At 36.8% G+C, this 15897-nt stretch overlaps 1 protein-coding gene across 1 annotated transcript in view; it reads left to right on the top strand.

Moving 5' to 3' along the window:
* TMEM39A (transmembrane protein 39A) overlaps nucleotides 1-15897 on the top strand; it is a 30892-nt gene that overhangs the window by 1414 nt on the left and 13581 nt on the right. Inside the window, exons 2-5 of the mRNA XM_043594239.1 lie at nucleotides 133-319; nucleotides 5272-5494; nucleotides 11422-11505; nucleotides 15296-15450. Of these exons, the coding sequence (XP_043450174.1) occupies nucleotides 207-319; nucleotides 5272-5494; nucleotides 11422-11505; nucleotides 15296-15450 (575 nt within the window). The 5' untranslated portion in view covers nucleotides 133-206. The remainder of the gene's footprint in view (nucleotides 1-132; nucleotides 320-5271; nucleotides 5495-11421; nucleotides 11506-15295; nucleotides 15451-15897) is intronic.

The following is a 15897-nucleotide window of genomic DNA, read 5'->3' as shown; positions in this document are numbered from 1 at the left end:
AGACCCTGGGGGAGCATTTATTTGAAAATCTAGCTTTACAAGGCCTACTCATTCAGTTTTTCTGGTTGTTTTGTTACCTTGACTAGTTTAAAAATAGTAAACTGATGTTTAAATGTCTTTTCTTTTGTTCAGAGTTGAAACAGGTTGACAGCCATTAACCTGGATTGCAACTACAGGTGGCACTGGAAGCAGATTGGTTCCCGGACATGCCCGGTGGAAGGAGGGGCCCTAGTCGGCAGCAGCTAAGCCGTACAGCTTTACCTTCTTTACAGACTTTGGTTGGTGGGGGCTGTGGCAATGGAACAGGCCTGAGGAACAGGTAAAGAAGAAATAAGACTATGCATAATTTGTAATATCCTATGATCAGTATGACAGCAGTCATCATGCTATTATGGTAATTTGCTTATCAAGATTATTTGTAGCAATCCTGCCCTTGAAGATTGAAAGCTCAGTATTTCAGAGTACTTTGGAGTGGAAAGTTGTGATATGGGGCCCACAAAGTGAAAGTAGTCCTGTTCTTACAGCTGATAATTCAAATTCTAGTCATCACCTTTTTTAGCCATTAAAAGAAGGGAGAAGTGAATTTAAAGTATAAGACAAATGTGGTTGTTTAACTACTTACTAACATTCTTTTTTTGGACAGGGGAGGACAAATTAAAACTGACAGTTAATGTGAAATTCTAAAACTGTAAGTCATATTCTATCAAGGATCTTACAAATTATTTTCTTCAAAAAATTGTTTGAAATGAATAAACTATCAGTTGTAACCCAAACATTGTAAGACTTATCTCATGTTGTATGAGAGTAAAGAATTTGGCCTTTTTAATGGAAATTTATCTTTGTTCCTAATTTTCAGAAGTTAGGATGGATTATTTCTAATCCTATCCAGGGTAACTCACTTCATGAGTTTCAGTCATATAGCAGTGGAAAGAGATGGCTTTTACTTTATCAAGTGTTTGATCAAGATAACTTTTGTCATGTAATTTCTGCTTCCTTTCTAAATAGAGTTTTCTCTTGCTTGGATTCTAGTTTTCAGTATTACTAGCAATCTGGACTCTTGTTGCCTTTTCAGCCTTCCTGATGTTTTTTGTGCACTTCTCTCTTCCTGGCACTTTTTATGGCTTGAAAAGTCACTAAAACTATTATTGAATTATGTTGTGACACTTTTACCTACAGAAGTTATTTTGGAAGGTGGTTCTGTATTTGTTTCTTGATGGGAAAGAAGCAGCCTAGAATAGGTTATTACATACCACCTAGAAAGGATTATAAGAAATATGGATAATAGCAGTGGTAGGTGGCCTAGAAAATAGTTTTAAGAAGAATGTGTACAAAGTAAGACAGAATCCAGACTAGAGAACTCTCTGGAGTGTCTGTAGAGTACTAATAGATAATTGCTTAAGTGTGATATAATTTTGGATGATATATTTGATTCTGCAAGATACAGGTCAGCTGGAGAAGAGAACATTTGCCTGTATTTGGTAGGTGTTTGTGGCCTGATTGGTGAAGTTAACTTGAGAATGTCAAAGAGCTAGTTGAGTGCCACAATCAAGATTGAAATCCAGGGGCGCTTGGGTAGCTCAGTTGGTTAAGCATTAGACTTCAGCTCATCATGATCCCATGGTCTCATGGTTCATGAGTTCGAGCCCCACATCAGGCTCTGCAATAGCGCAGAGCCCTACTGTGTCTCCATCCCTTTCTCTCTCTGCCCCTGCCCTACTTGTGCATGTGCGCTTTCTCTCTCTCTCTCTCTCTCTCAAAAATGAACGTTAAAAAAAAGTAAATGTTGAATTCTGTAGTTCCCTGTCCTCCTTTTTTCTTATGGGGAGCAGGAATTTGTTCATAGGAAAAGTGCTTCAATGACTGCCTTCAAAGGAAGAAGGATATGCTGTGAATTTCTGAGTTTCCTGGAGAGCTTTTAGTTGAAGGAGAATCTTATTTGAGAAAGACTAAGAGTGATTTTTTTCTTTGTTTTATCCTTTCTTATACTTTGTTATGTCCAAATGATCACTGCTTTCTCCATCCCTTCTAATTCTTCTTTATTCCTTGGAATCTTTCTTGCTGTATCCATATGCTTAGCTAAAACCTTGGTAAAAACCTTGGGTGTTAAGTCTCTAATGAGCCTTCCTGATAGACAGCATTTCACATGTGTTGTCACAGGTAGTTGCTCAAGGATTTAAGTGGGTCCTAAATGACTCCACTGAAAAGGACTCTTGGAAGTTTGCACCTGGTTTCCTCCAAACTTTACCCCATGTACCTATTCCCTCTGCTGATTTTGATTTGTATCCTTTTGTTGTAATAAATCTTAGCTGTGAACATAACTATATGCCAAGCCCTTTGAATTTTCCTGTGAACCTCAAGCCTGGGCATGATTTAGGGACCTGTAGCATAATTTGAAAGAGAATATTCTATGTTAACATTGAAAATAATTCTTTAAAGAGTATCTATTCTAACTCTTGTATTACAGGTGAAGAAACTGAGGCTCAAGAATATAAAGTTACTTTCTCAAAGACTACAGCTGGTCTGTTTAGACTAGGACTACCCACATTGTATCTCAGACATTTGTGTTATTTTGCTTTTTTCGCATCTATTTTTATATCCTGTTACAAAAATAATACTTTTATTATTATTTAATAATACTATTTATAATACTATTATTTAATAATACTATTATTTTATTACTCTGACTAATTTTTTGAGATGTATAGACAAAGTCTGTTTATTTTAGCTGCCTTTTTTTAAGAACTTTGATATTACCTCCTCATAAGTTTTCAAATTAGAATAAAACTCTTTTTCCCCTCAGATGCTCTACATCACTTTATTTGACCTTTGTCTCTTTGTTTTTTGAAGTATAATAGCCAAGGCTGTATAGAATATCACAAGTGTAGATCTTCTGCACTTTGTTTTGAATATTTCTTGAAGCCCAGCATTTTATTGAATTTGTTAACTGCAGAAGCACATTTGTCTTCTTTACTTGGGAAAAACTGTCAGAACCTTTTTAACCTTTAAATAATAGCAAATAATTTAGCATGCTTTCTCCTTTCATGTATTTTTGACTGAAGAAGAATAAGAATTTTCAGCATGTTCTAGAGTAGAGGCTCTTAACCTTGTAACTTCTCATCAGAATTTATTTCCTTATCTCATTGATTATTAACTGGGGAGAGGGAATGGCTTGGCTGTTGGCATTAATCCCCTTCATTGAAGTCCACCAACTTGTACAACTGCACACCTTTCACATTTTATTCTGTGTGAGTGCACCTCTTAGAATTGTGCAGTGGCGCATGTCCCATAACACACCGGAGGGCTATGGTATGATAATTATGGGTTTATGATTGAGCAGGTAAGGTTATGAGACCTACTGGTAATTCACAACCTACTCATTGGTAAGCTTGTTCTATTGGAGTATGCTCTGGGAATGAGAGGAAGAAACTTTTACAGTTTTTACCTACCCTCCCCCCATTCCTGTTCTTCCCTTCTAGCTCTTCTGAGATTCTGCCATGGTATTCTTAACTGTTGAGAATGAGCAGAGTTCATATTCCCATGAGTCACTTAAAGTACTGTAAATGTCACATACTAATGCTACAATTCTATATTTGGAAATCTTAGAGTAGAACGGCAATGCTGATATTGTTCCCTCTCTAGAATATTCTTTGGAAATATCTGAACCGAGCCTCTTTCCCTTGGTGTGTAAACAAAAGTAGACCTTAAATCTCTGTAACTATTCCCAGGCATATAAACAATTGAAAAGTTTATTCCTTACCCCCCCCCTCGGCCCCATCTTATCATTTTAGATAGCCCAGCTATTTCTGACCTATAAAAAATCCGGGAGGAAAGAACAGCAAGAAGATGGGGATTAAAATCTCCATATTTTAATTTGTGTTTTAAAAGATACCTCTTTTGTGACTATATATTAGTCTGCTGTCTTCTCAACATAAAGGTATATATGTGCAGTGAACTAGGAAAAGTACAGTCTCTGTTCTTAAGATTATGATTTAATAGACAAAGCATATATGTATACAAAAATAACGTAGCAGTAATGGAAAGTACAATAATAAAGGCATAATTTAGGTATAATGGTGGCACAGAGGTGAGGTGAATTAGTTTTGACTGTGTGACTCATAGTAAGCTGCACGGAGGATATGCTTGATCATTTAAAGAAAGTCCTAAAGGGGGCGCCTGGGTAGCTCAGTCGGTTGACCTCTGACTTCAGCTTAGGTCATGATCTCGCAGTTGACGAGTTCGAGCCCCGTGTCATGATCTCATGGTTTGTGGGTTTTAGCCCCATGTCAGGCTCTGTGCTGACAGCTCAGAGCCTGGAGCCTGCTTCAGATTCTGTGTCTCCCTCTCTGCCCCTCCCCTGCTCATGCTTTGTCTCTCTCCGTCTCAAAATAAATAAACATTTAAAAAAAAAAAAGTCTTGAAGCATTTTGTCAGTAAATGTGTAAGTGAGAGGTTAAGGAAGGTGGTTTTGAATGGTATTGCTGGTGAAAGGAATAGCATGTACAAAAGAATAGCATGTATATTCACAGACAGCAAATAGCATGGGTATTCTATAGGTTGCATATGGAGGCATGATAAGAGATGAGGCTAATCTGTTAAGTAGAGAGCCTCATAGGACATACTGAAAATTTCTGGATATTATCCTGTTGGCAGTAGAGAGCCATTAAAGAGTTTTAGACAAGACAGTAACACTATCAATTTCACTTTAGAAAGATCTCTGAAGGCAGGTTGGAGAATTTAATAGAGTTAATTTTAAGGAGATTACTTCAATAGTTTAGGTAAAAAATGGTAACTGCTTGAACTAAGGCATTGGGTTTAGAGAGGAGGGTACAGTGTAGAAAAAGTTTTACAAAGTGGAATATATAAGATTTAGAGAGTGATTAGGTATGGAGAGGCAGAGGAAAGTTCTAATATGACTCCCAAGTTTCTGATTTTGGCAGCTACTGAGTGGGCCATGAACTAGGATCAAGACTATAGGAGGAAGAACACAGCAATGTCCAGTAGATAGCATGATAACGTGGGTTTGAAACTCAGCGGTGAGCTCTATGGAGAAAAATTTTAGTTTTCAGCACATTGGAGATCATGGAAGCTGTGGCCACATGTTAGATCACTGAGAGAGTGTGCATAGAGGGAGAGACAAGTAGGACATCCTAGGAGAGAGTTTGGGGGAAGGCCAACAGCTAAAAGGTTAATGGGGAAGGAAGCAGGGTCCTTTTATGCTCTATAACTCTGAAAGCTGTCACCATTTGAGTTAACCGTAGTTTTCTTTTTCAGGAATGGTAGTGCTATTGGCCTTCCGGTCCCACCTATCACAGCCTTAATCACCCCAGGTCCTGTTCGTCATTGCCAAATTCCTGATTTGCCTGTGGATGGGAGCCTGCTCTTTGAATTTCTCTTTTTCATCTACCTGCTGGTTGCTCTGTTCATCCAATATATCAATATCTATAAAACAGTGTGGTGGTATCCTTACAATCATCCTGCTTCTTGTACTTCACTGGTAAGTCTTAATAGGCCTTTATGTGACTTAACCAAGAAACTAGTGGAAAGCCTATGTGTACAAATTACTTGTCTTCATAATTTTTCTTTCAATAAAATGTTTTTCTGTTAAACCACAGATTACTTTAAAAACTAATCTCATAAGATTGTTAAAATATAAATATCTGTCTTTGGTCCTTGACCAGACAAAGTAAAAATATAAATGAAATATAAATGAAAATACAAAAAACATTTAAATAATTTGTTACAGTAATATCAAGAAAGAGTTTTGATACTTAGCTTTCTTTACACTGTCTTAAATTTGTTGGATATTTAAGGTGCCAATATGATTAAATTCTAGGAAATTTATCTTTTTAATGGCTATTTTAGGATAATGGCTGCTTCTATAACAGATAAACCTAAAATTGTATAATGCTTCAAACACGTAATATCTGAGGCAGTTGTTTTGGTTCACAGGATTAGCACGCTTCCATGTGGTCAGTCAGGGGACCCAGATGGAGACTCTTCTGTCTTCCAGTATGTGGCTTCCAAGGTGGCTGTGGTCCATCTCCGTCAGCCAGAAAGGGGAAAGAGCATAGGGAAGTATGAAGGAGAGTTTCTTGTGGGCCAGGCTCACATCATTGTCACATGCTTCCACTCCTAACTGCAAGGAGGCTAGAAATTATAATCCTTTCATAGGTTTTATTGTTATGATGAATAAAATTGGGCGCTGTTACAAAAATAAAATGGAGACAAAGACTATCTTTGCTGAAGTATGTCAGAATATATTGTAGGTTTCTTCTGTGATCTTTCCGTTTCTTTAGGAGAGCTGGGACAATCTCAGTGCAGAGAAGGTTCTCCATAGATGGGTATATAAAGTAACAAGTAAGGGTGCTCATGTTACTTGATAGGTAAGTGGTTGGCAGTGGCAGATTTGGGTGGGTAGTAGAGATACACTCTAGGAGAAAGAAGACTATTGTGCTGGGTAGTTTATGTATCTGGGACTTATCAAGATTAGAAAACTTCCTTGGCCTGGTAAACATAGGACTCAAATGTGGACCAAAATCTTCAAAATGATATGGGAAGGGAATAAACATTAAACAAAACAAAACAAAACTTGTATCATTTGGTTGTTCCTGGAATTAACTATTAAGAATTTTCTTTCCAGGGACTCTGGGTGGCTCAGTTGGTTAAGTGACTGACTCTTGGTTTCAGCTTAGGTCATAATCTCATGGTTTGTGAATTTGAGCCCTGCATGAGGCTCCACACTGAAGCCCTGCTTGGGATTCTCTCTCTCTCTCTCTGTCTCTCTCTCTCTCTTGGGATTCTCTCTCTCTCTCTGTCTCTCTCTCTCTCTCTCTCTGTCTCTCTCCCTCTCCCTCTTCCTCTCCACCCCCCCCCCCCCCATCTTTCTCTCTTTACTCCTTCCCCACTCATCCTCGCTGTCTCTCAAAATAAGTAAACTTTAAAAAAAAGAATTTTCGGGTCACCTGGGTAGCTCGGTTGGTTAACCATCCAAGTTCGACTCAGGTCATTATCTCCCGGTTCATGGGTTTAAGCCCTATGTTGGGCTCTTCGCTGATAGCTCAGAGCCTGGATCCTGCTTTGGATTCTATGTCTCCTCTCTTCTCTCCTGTCTGTCTGTCTGTGTGTGTCTCTCTCTCTCTCTCAAAAATAAATAAATATTAAAAAAAAATTTCTTTGCATATTGATGATACACCTACTTAATACCAAGTAAGAGAATTTTGGTTTATTTAAGAATTGTAACGATTTGGCACAGCTCTCGTGAGCTCACTTGCTCTTACATATCAAGAGTGTACTTTGTGGTTTAATAAACTTTCCTGCTTGTGTTATTCCAAAAAAAAAAACAAAACAAAACTTGTAATGATTCAGTGCCAAATTGTGTGCTTTTTTTTTTTTTAATAGCCTTTTCTCCTGGATTATGAATTTATTGAGTGCAGGAACTGTACTTTACCCTTCTTTGGCCATATTGTTGTAAAATGAAGAGGTTGGATTAGATGATCTTTAAGGCTTCTTCCAGCTATGTAGCTCTTTAAGTAAATTCCTCACTATCTTAACGATGACATTGACAAACATTCATTGCTTACTATTCTTTGCAAGTATTATCTTATTTACTCCTTCTAAAAACAGGTACTACTTTCTGGTTCCCATTTTATAAATGAGAAATATGAGATCTAAAGATTGCAAAGCTGGCTCAAAATCACAGTAGTGACAGAGTGAGTGCTCACTCAATGCTATGCTTTACTTTTTGTATTTATTCTGTATTTACTCCATAAGTACTTGCTGGGTAGTTCATTATTCAGTTTTCACTTTGCCATTCCATGGAAACTTCTCAGTTGTTAAATTCGTAAGCTGATCAAAGAACTCTTCTCTCAGTCAAATGTTTCTGGCAAGAGTTCTTTTAAAAGTCCCCTACAAATGTTGCCTTGCAACAAAGGGAGCCAGTGCTCCTGTCATAATCAGGAAGCTACTACTATAGCTGCTGAGTCCAGAATTATGCTTCTTTTGCTCTGACTCATAACAACAAAAATGAGTGCCTTTTACCCTGCCCCATTTCACTCAGTTCTGAATTCAGATTTTATGTAATGCTTATGGTTGGCAGAAACTAAGTCAAATCTAGAACTTCAGTTGTAAGAAAGTCTGGAAATGTAGTTTTTAGCTTTCTGGTCTGTGCAGTAGAGGAAAGCACACTTAAAACAGGTTATTCTGTGGATTGGCTCACTTATCTGCCATATATGGTCCTAGCTCACACAAAATTTAAAGTTCACTTGTGAAGCAAAGAATAACATCTGTGGAACAGCAAGTAAGATTTTAGCCCATCCATCTGAGAGGGGCCTGATTCAGTGAGCTGTTCAAAGATGAATGGGCTCCAGAGACCTAGTTACTTCCTGTGACTGAAGGTATTCAAACATAGCAGATGGCTATGTGACTGGGATGCTCTAGAAGGGACTTAGATCTCAACTAGTGGTCTTTTTTTATTATGTGTGTCTGACTCAGAAATTTGTCAGACTTATATATTAGGTTTTTCTTTTTCCATTTCAAAATCTTAATAATTATCTAAAAGAAAATGTAGACCCCCTGAATAAGTAAAGTATTGTTCTAGCTATCAAGACATTAGCTGAGTAAATTTTAACCCTAAGAAACATAAAAGCTAGAAGTAGCATAGTAAACTATTCAGAATAGTCAGGAGTGAAGGGTGATTAATCAGATATTCTGGTTTACAGAATTACCAGTTTTCGGTGTTTCAGAATATAACAAAATTTGCTTAACAATATGATACATTAGGCACTTAAATCTTTTGATACAAAAATGTCTTAGATGGACTGGTGATAGTCCATAAATAAGACCCTCAAACATTAGGTAGGGGGTGTAGTAAATTTGTTTGCATTATTTTGGAGGAGTGGGGTGAGCAAGAAGAAGTCTCAAAGCTAAGAGGGTATAGGGGTACCTGGGTGGCTCAGTCGGTTAGATGTCCAACTCTGATTTTGGCTCAGGTTGTAATCTCAAGGTTCATGGGATCAAGCCCTGTGTCTGGCTCTGCGCTTACAGTGCAGAGCCTGCTTGGGATTCTCTCTCCCTCTCTCTGTGCCTGTGTGTGTGCTCTCTCTCTCAAAAATAAATAAATGTTAAAAAAAAAAAAAAAAAAAAAGCTAAGGGGCGCCCGGGTGGCCCAGTTGGCTGGACATCCAGCTTCGGCTCAGGTCATGATCATATGACTTGTAGGTTCGGGCCCTGTGTTGTGCTCTGTGCTGTTGGCTCAGAGCCTGGATCCTGCTTCAGATTTTGAGTTTCCATCTCTCTCTGCCCCTCTCCCACTCACATTCTGTCTCTCTCTCTCAAACGTTAAAACATTTTTAAATATGGGAGACCTGGGTGGCTCAGTCGGTTGAGCGTCCGACTTCAGCTCGAGTCATGATCTCACAGTTCGTGAGTTCCAACTGTGAGTTCAAGCCCAGCATCAGGCTCTATGCTGACAGTGCAGAGCCTGAAGCCTGCTTCAGATTCTGTGTCTCCCTCTCTCTCTCTGCCCCTTGCCTGCTCACACTCTGTCTCTCTGTCCCTCAAAAAAAACAAACATTAAAAAAATTTTTTTAAATAATATATGTAAACTCAATCTTTTGTTGCTCATTACCTCATTCCAGCCCTCTTGCTGATTTTCAGACCCATCAGGCATATATATTCCTGTCTTAGGGCTTCTGTGATTGCTTTTCCCTCTTCCTGGTGCTCTCTGCCCTCAGCTCTTGTCGTGGGTGATGCTTCTTTGTCATTCAGCTCCCAATCCAAATGCCACAGTCTCAGAGATGTCCTCCCTAACCAAGAATTTAAGTTGACTCTGCACCTCTCATCCCAGTTATTATTTATCACGGTCTTATTTCTTGGGAGCAGTTATAACTGTCTAAAATGCTTTTGCTTGTTAGCTTGTCATTGCCCTTACACTTAAACAAATTTATGAAAGATACGGCTTTAGCTGCTGTAACAGGGTGGCTAAAGCAGAAAAGAACTTTATTTCCTTATGAAATAAGAATTAAGCAGGTGAGGGGCATCTGGGTGGTTCAGTCAGTAGAGCGTCAGCTCTTGGTTTTGGCTCAGGTTACAATCTCACAGTTTGTGCGATCAAGCCCCACATTGGGCTCTGCACTGACAGAGCAGAGCCTACTTGGGATTCTCTCTCTCTCTCTGCCCCTCCCCTGCTTGTGATCTCTCATGCTCTCTTTCTCAAAATAAATTAAAAAAAAAAAAATTAAGTAGGTGATATGCCAGTGTGGCACCTCTTTGTTTCTATTGCTCTGCCAGCTCCAACATGCTTCTTCCAAATCATAGTCCAAGATAGCTATTCTGACTCCTGTCAGCACATATGGCCAGCAGGAAGGAGGAAAGGAGAAAGACAGCTCTTTCCTTTAAGGGCATGGCTTGGAAGTTATATATATCGCTTCGTTCACATCCCTTAGCTATAAGTAGTTTTTGCAAGGGAGGCATGGAAATAAACCTATAGTTAGCTAGGAGTCAGTGCCCACTTAAATTTGACTATGATGGCAGAAGAGACAACTAGTAATCTCTGCTATCCCCTTTGCCTCTCACAGCACAATAAAAAGTAAGATCCAGGAGAGCAGGAACCTTGTCTGTCATTCTTCAGCAGTGTATCGTCAGTATCAAGAAGAGTACTTGGAGCACATTGTGGGTGCCCAGAACATATTTACTGACTGAATTAAGAAATTCAGCTTTTGAAGAAGGACTGTGGAAAGCTATTGACCTTTTGACCATCAAGATGAAAATACATCCCAGTTTTGTTTGTTGCTAATGATTTTTCATTTTGCTTATTATTTATATAGACTTAGAATTAGAAGGAACCATATGCAACATCTAGATAATGCTGTAATTTCTTAGGAAGAAGAGATCAAATAGAGGACACGTTGTTAAATCAAGTTAAAGAGAAAGACCAAAGTGAATATAATTGATATATCAGCCAGGAGGGAGTTTAGGTTAGTAGATGCCCAATTAGATTAACATAAGCTTGCATAGAGAGACCAAAAATATTAACTCCTGAACGCTAAGAGTTCCATCTCATCCATTACATTTGACACTTACTATAAATATGGCATTTTAAATAAGTTATTCTTGCTATAATTCTGCAAGTTATCACTTTTTAACTCAAAGCTATAGTCTTTTCCTTTCAACACAGTAAACTTTCAAAGAAAGGAGAGGAATACATTCCAGATAGTTTAAAATAGTGTTTGTAAAGTTAAAGCAGTTTTTCATGAAAGGAGAAATAGAAGGTAGGTAGTCTCTTCAAGAGCTTTTAAATTCTTGTGGTCTGTATATGTAAGGTGATGTAAGGAAGATCTTTTGAGGGGGCAAACATTTTGGTGTAGTAATTGCAGCCAGATACACATATTTCTTTCTGATGCAGTGATTTGTTTCTCTTAACAGAATTTTCATCTCATTGATTACCACCTGGCAGCATTCATCACAGTGATGCTTGCAAGGAGGCTTGTATGGGCCCTCATCTCAGAGGTAACAGCTCTATAACACTATATTTTATCACTTGGAGCTAGATTAGTTATTAAGATGGATTCAAGCTGAATATGTGATGTGTCCAAATATAATTGACTACAATTACAAATTAATTTCTTTACTTCCACATGAGTTGTGCTAGTTATTTTTAAAAGGTTTTCCTACAATATGTTTAAAATTCAGTGTCCTATGTTCAAGAGAACGGTTATAAATCTCATTTGTTTGATAGGAGCTTATTTATAGTTTCCAACTTCTTCGATATAACCTTTCTTATTTTAGTAGTTATAGTAAAAATAGGATGAATTTTAAATAACTATTGATACGAAGAGTTATATATAAATGAACAGTTGCATCTAAAACTTTGTTTTAGGTAACATTTACTTGAAGTTATATACCATTTGTGGAGTTGCTAGCAAGAGATACTTGTTTGAGTTTATTAAAACTTGGAATTTTAAAATGACAACATCCAAATTTGCATAAGACTAATATTAAAGATTAGAATCTTAATGGACAATAGAGGAAAGACTTGGGACGTTAATGTCTTTTTTAAATTACATGTTGTTGATATAAATGGCCATTGGTAATTATTCTTTAATATATTTGTAAACTCCAGTGAAGGAGGTAAAATGTGTTCTCTTAAGATTTTGTTATCTTATGCCCTATAAATGATTATGAAAACAAAAACAAAAAATCTTAGCTGAAGTGACTAAGAATTTTAATTTTGGAGTTTATAATTTAATGTATAGTTTTAAGTAAATAGTTACTATAATTACAGATAACTGAGAGTCAACTTTTTTCCTTCCAAAACATGCATGTTTTGTCTTTGTGTCTATAAACTCTAATTTTCAGGAACCTTATTTCTTGTGAGCACAGAGTAAGTGCAGATGTTAAGTCATAACCTGAAAGGCATTTGAAATTAACCAAAAGTAGGATTCCCTGTTTTTTCACAGCGGGAAAGCCTGTCTAAAACCTTTTCTCCCAGGTTCGTTATTTAGATCATGAAAATAGATGCTTGCCTTTGGATATATTAAAATCTGTTCTTTCTTTAGAGGAACTCAGTGGAGTTTTATGCTTTTATCTGTGAAAACTGGCAGGATTTTGTTTCATCTCTTCAATTACTTAGAAATGGTACTTGTTTATGCCAAATTAGTATGTCCAGCTAATGTGTAAATTCCTTCATGACTGAGGTTTCTACCTTGGAGCTCCAAGGGCTATAACTTGACCTACTCTGTTGTTTCTTTTGCTAATGGCTTAACAGTAGCTTAACAATTTTTGCATGATCTTAGTTAGAAAGTATTTAGCTGTTTTCTAAAGAAACCTGCAATTCTTACAGAGATCGAAATACTTAAATTTAAAAAGATTTCTGGTCAAAGACTTAAATCTGTAAGTTAAAGTCCATGAGAAAGAATTAAAGAATGTTTAAATAGTTGTGGGATATGTACATAATGGAATAGCACACAGCCATTAAAAAGATGAAAATGTACTGACCACTAAGATATTAAGTGAAAAAAACAAAGTACAGAACAGTGTTTAAAATAAGGCAGGTGGAAGGAACAAAATACACCTGCTTATATATGAATAAATTATCTGTAGAAGGACATACAAACTAATAATGGACTGCCTAGTTATGTCTGGGAACAAGACCATTAGGAGGGAAATTTCACTATAAACACTATTACACATTTTGTATTTTGAGCACTGACTATATTACCTATTCAGAAATTAAAAATAAGAGCTGTATAGTGATTCTTTTCCTTAAAAAAAGCTAAATTAGATAAGAACCATCATCATCTCTCCTTCCTTCCATTAAAATGTTTACATTCTTTTTTCTTTTCTTTTTTTTTGCTTAAATCAGAAAGTATCCCTACCTTGAGAAAGACCATTTTTAAGGAGAGGCTGGAGGTAATTAATTCAGAAAGCTAAATACTATTCTCGGAGGAATACCTCCCAACTAGATAAGACTGTTCATTCACCTCCAGGCCAATTCTACTTCTCTATTTGCTCCACAAGACCAAAAGTTATTCAGCTATTCTTCTACCAACCTGAGGCAACTCCCTTTTTAAAAAATTATTTTTCTAAATAGGAAAGTAGCACATTTTACTGAAAAAAATTGGAAAACACTAAAATATAAAGCAGGAAAAAATGGTAACTTACAACCTCATTATTGAGAAGACCATATTTTCGTATATTTCCTAATCTTTATTTGTATATATACTGTACTTCTCAATTAACATAATATTAGGAATATTTTTCTACTCTTTACCTGGCTTGTTTTTGCTTATTCTTTAGATCTCAGCTGAAATATCACTTCCTCAGAAAGCTTTCCCAATGATTAGGGGTCTCTTGTTATTTGCTCTCCTTAACAGCCTACTCTTTTCCTGTAGCACTTATACCACAATTATAAAAATAATTATTTTGTGTAAATATTAATTGTCTTTTTTATATCGGCAGCCTCATAAAGACAGAAGTCTTATTTGTCTTGGTTATTACTGTGTCCCTAGGGCCTGATACAGTATCTGTCATACATAACATAGTGGTTAAGAGCTTGGACTTTGGAATAAGGCAAAAATGATAAATACACCCAAGCTCTGCTACTCTGGTGACATTGCTCAGAAACAGCCTTTAAATTTTGAAAATGGAGGCAATGGCATAATTCCAGCAGCTTTGACACGTGAGGTACATTGGCATGAGGTATATATCAGGGTAGTAATACACAATTATTTGCCCTGCTGTGACTGAGAACAGTTTGAACCTTCTCCATAGTTTGAGGCTTAGGGTATTAATTCACCTGCTTCTTTGCATTTATAAGTAACTATATAAATATTATATATTGCATGTATATTATATATGCTATATAGTATGTTGGGTAAACTAAGAAACGGATATATGAAGGACCTGAAAGTCTCTTTATTCCCTCCCATTGCTATTGACCCCACATAATTTTTTTCTTCTTTCTGTATTCTGACACTGCTGTTTTGAGGTTGTAGGAATCTACCATTTTCCCCTGCATTTTGCTTATTCTCTTCTTACTAGCTCATTGTAAAAGAAAATAACATTGTAAAACTTCATGTTTAGATAAGTATGCTTTCTTACTGTATTTCATCAGTTTTTAAAATGTGAGATTAAGAACAAATATTTGAATAGCTGTGATATAAAGAAGTGGAAGTGATTGTACATTATTTCCATGTTTGCAAAAGTCAAAAAAGAAAGTTTTATTTACATAGGGATTTGTCAGAGAAGGTCTGATTATTTTCTGAATCTTCAGTAATTTATTACACATTAATTCAGCAAATAGATTGGGGGGAAGATTGCAAGAAAAATGGAAGTGTTGTTACTCCTGTTGAGGTCATCACAGTTTAATCTGAAGTCAGATAAATTAATGGTTCAATGTCTTTATGTACATAAAAATCACCTGGTAGATTATTAAAATACAGGTTCCTTCACTTACAGCTTTGTTCTCTATCTGTAAGGAAAGGCAGTAGGAATTTGCAAGTTCAGTAAGTAGCCTAAGTAACTCTGATGAATGTGGCTCTCATACTTTGAGAAGCCCTAATGTAAACAAATTAGACAATGTCATAAGAACTTAAAGAACCAAGAAATTTCCTGGAGAGGTCTGAATCTTTAAAAATGAGGAAGGTAAGTGGGATGAGACAGTTTTTCTCCCGCCACCACCCCCCCCTTTTTTTGGTCACTGATTTCCACTAAATCTACTAATTTCCTTACTTGAGTCATATTGCTTTTGAATAAGGCCATTTATAAAATGTTCCTTTTGGTGGTTCCAAACTTCCAGGCCACTAAGGCGGGTGCGGCATCTATGATTCACTACATGGTTCTGATATCAGCTCGTTTGGTGCTACTTACTTTATGTGGATGGGTACTTTGTTGGACCCTCGTCAATCTCTTCCGAAGCCATTCAGTGCTCAATCTCCTTTTCCTTGGCTACCCGTGAGTACTCCAGTTTTACCATTGTATTAGTAAGTTTTTAAAGAAATAATTTGGATCAAGCAAACAGTAGTATAAAAGTGAGGAAAAGGAAATTCTTCAAATATAAACCAAAAGTTTAGAAAATTGGAAAGATGAGTGGATAGGGTGACGATATAATTTATTTTCTACACTAAGACACAATTGGAACAATAGGCTTAAACCAGGACTGTCCCAAGAGACTTGAGAGGTATGCTATTCTACCAGTGGAGAATATTTTAATTGGCTCTCTTCACCAAATAAAGGGACCTGGTACAGCCTGTATTGACACAAATGATGGGTAGTGTTAGTTGAATGGACTGGCTCAACCAGTCTTACTCTTTTGGTCAAAGTACTTTGATATTTGGCTTCATGTAACAAATATGCTGTACTCATGCCCTATAGACTTACCTTTTTTGACCAGCATTTTAT

This window comes from Prionailurus bengalensis, chromosome C2, assembly GCF_016509475.1.
Source record: "Prionailurus bengalensis isolate Pbe53 chromosome C2, Fcat_Pben_1.1_paternal_pri, whole genome shotgun sequence".
NCBI classification, from domain to species: Eukaryota; Metazoa; Chordata; class Mammalia; order Carnivora; family Felidae; genus Prionailurus; species Prionailurus bengalensis.
The sequence above is the reverse complement of the archived record's forward strand: the minus strand, read 5'-3'. Positions and strand labels throughout refer to the sequence as shown.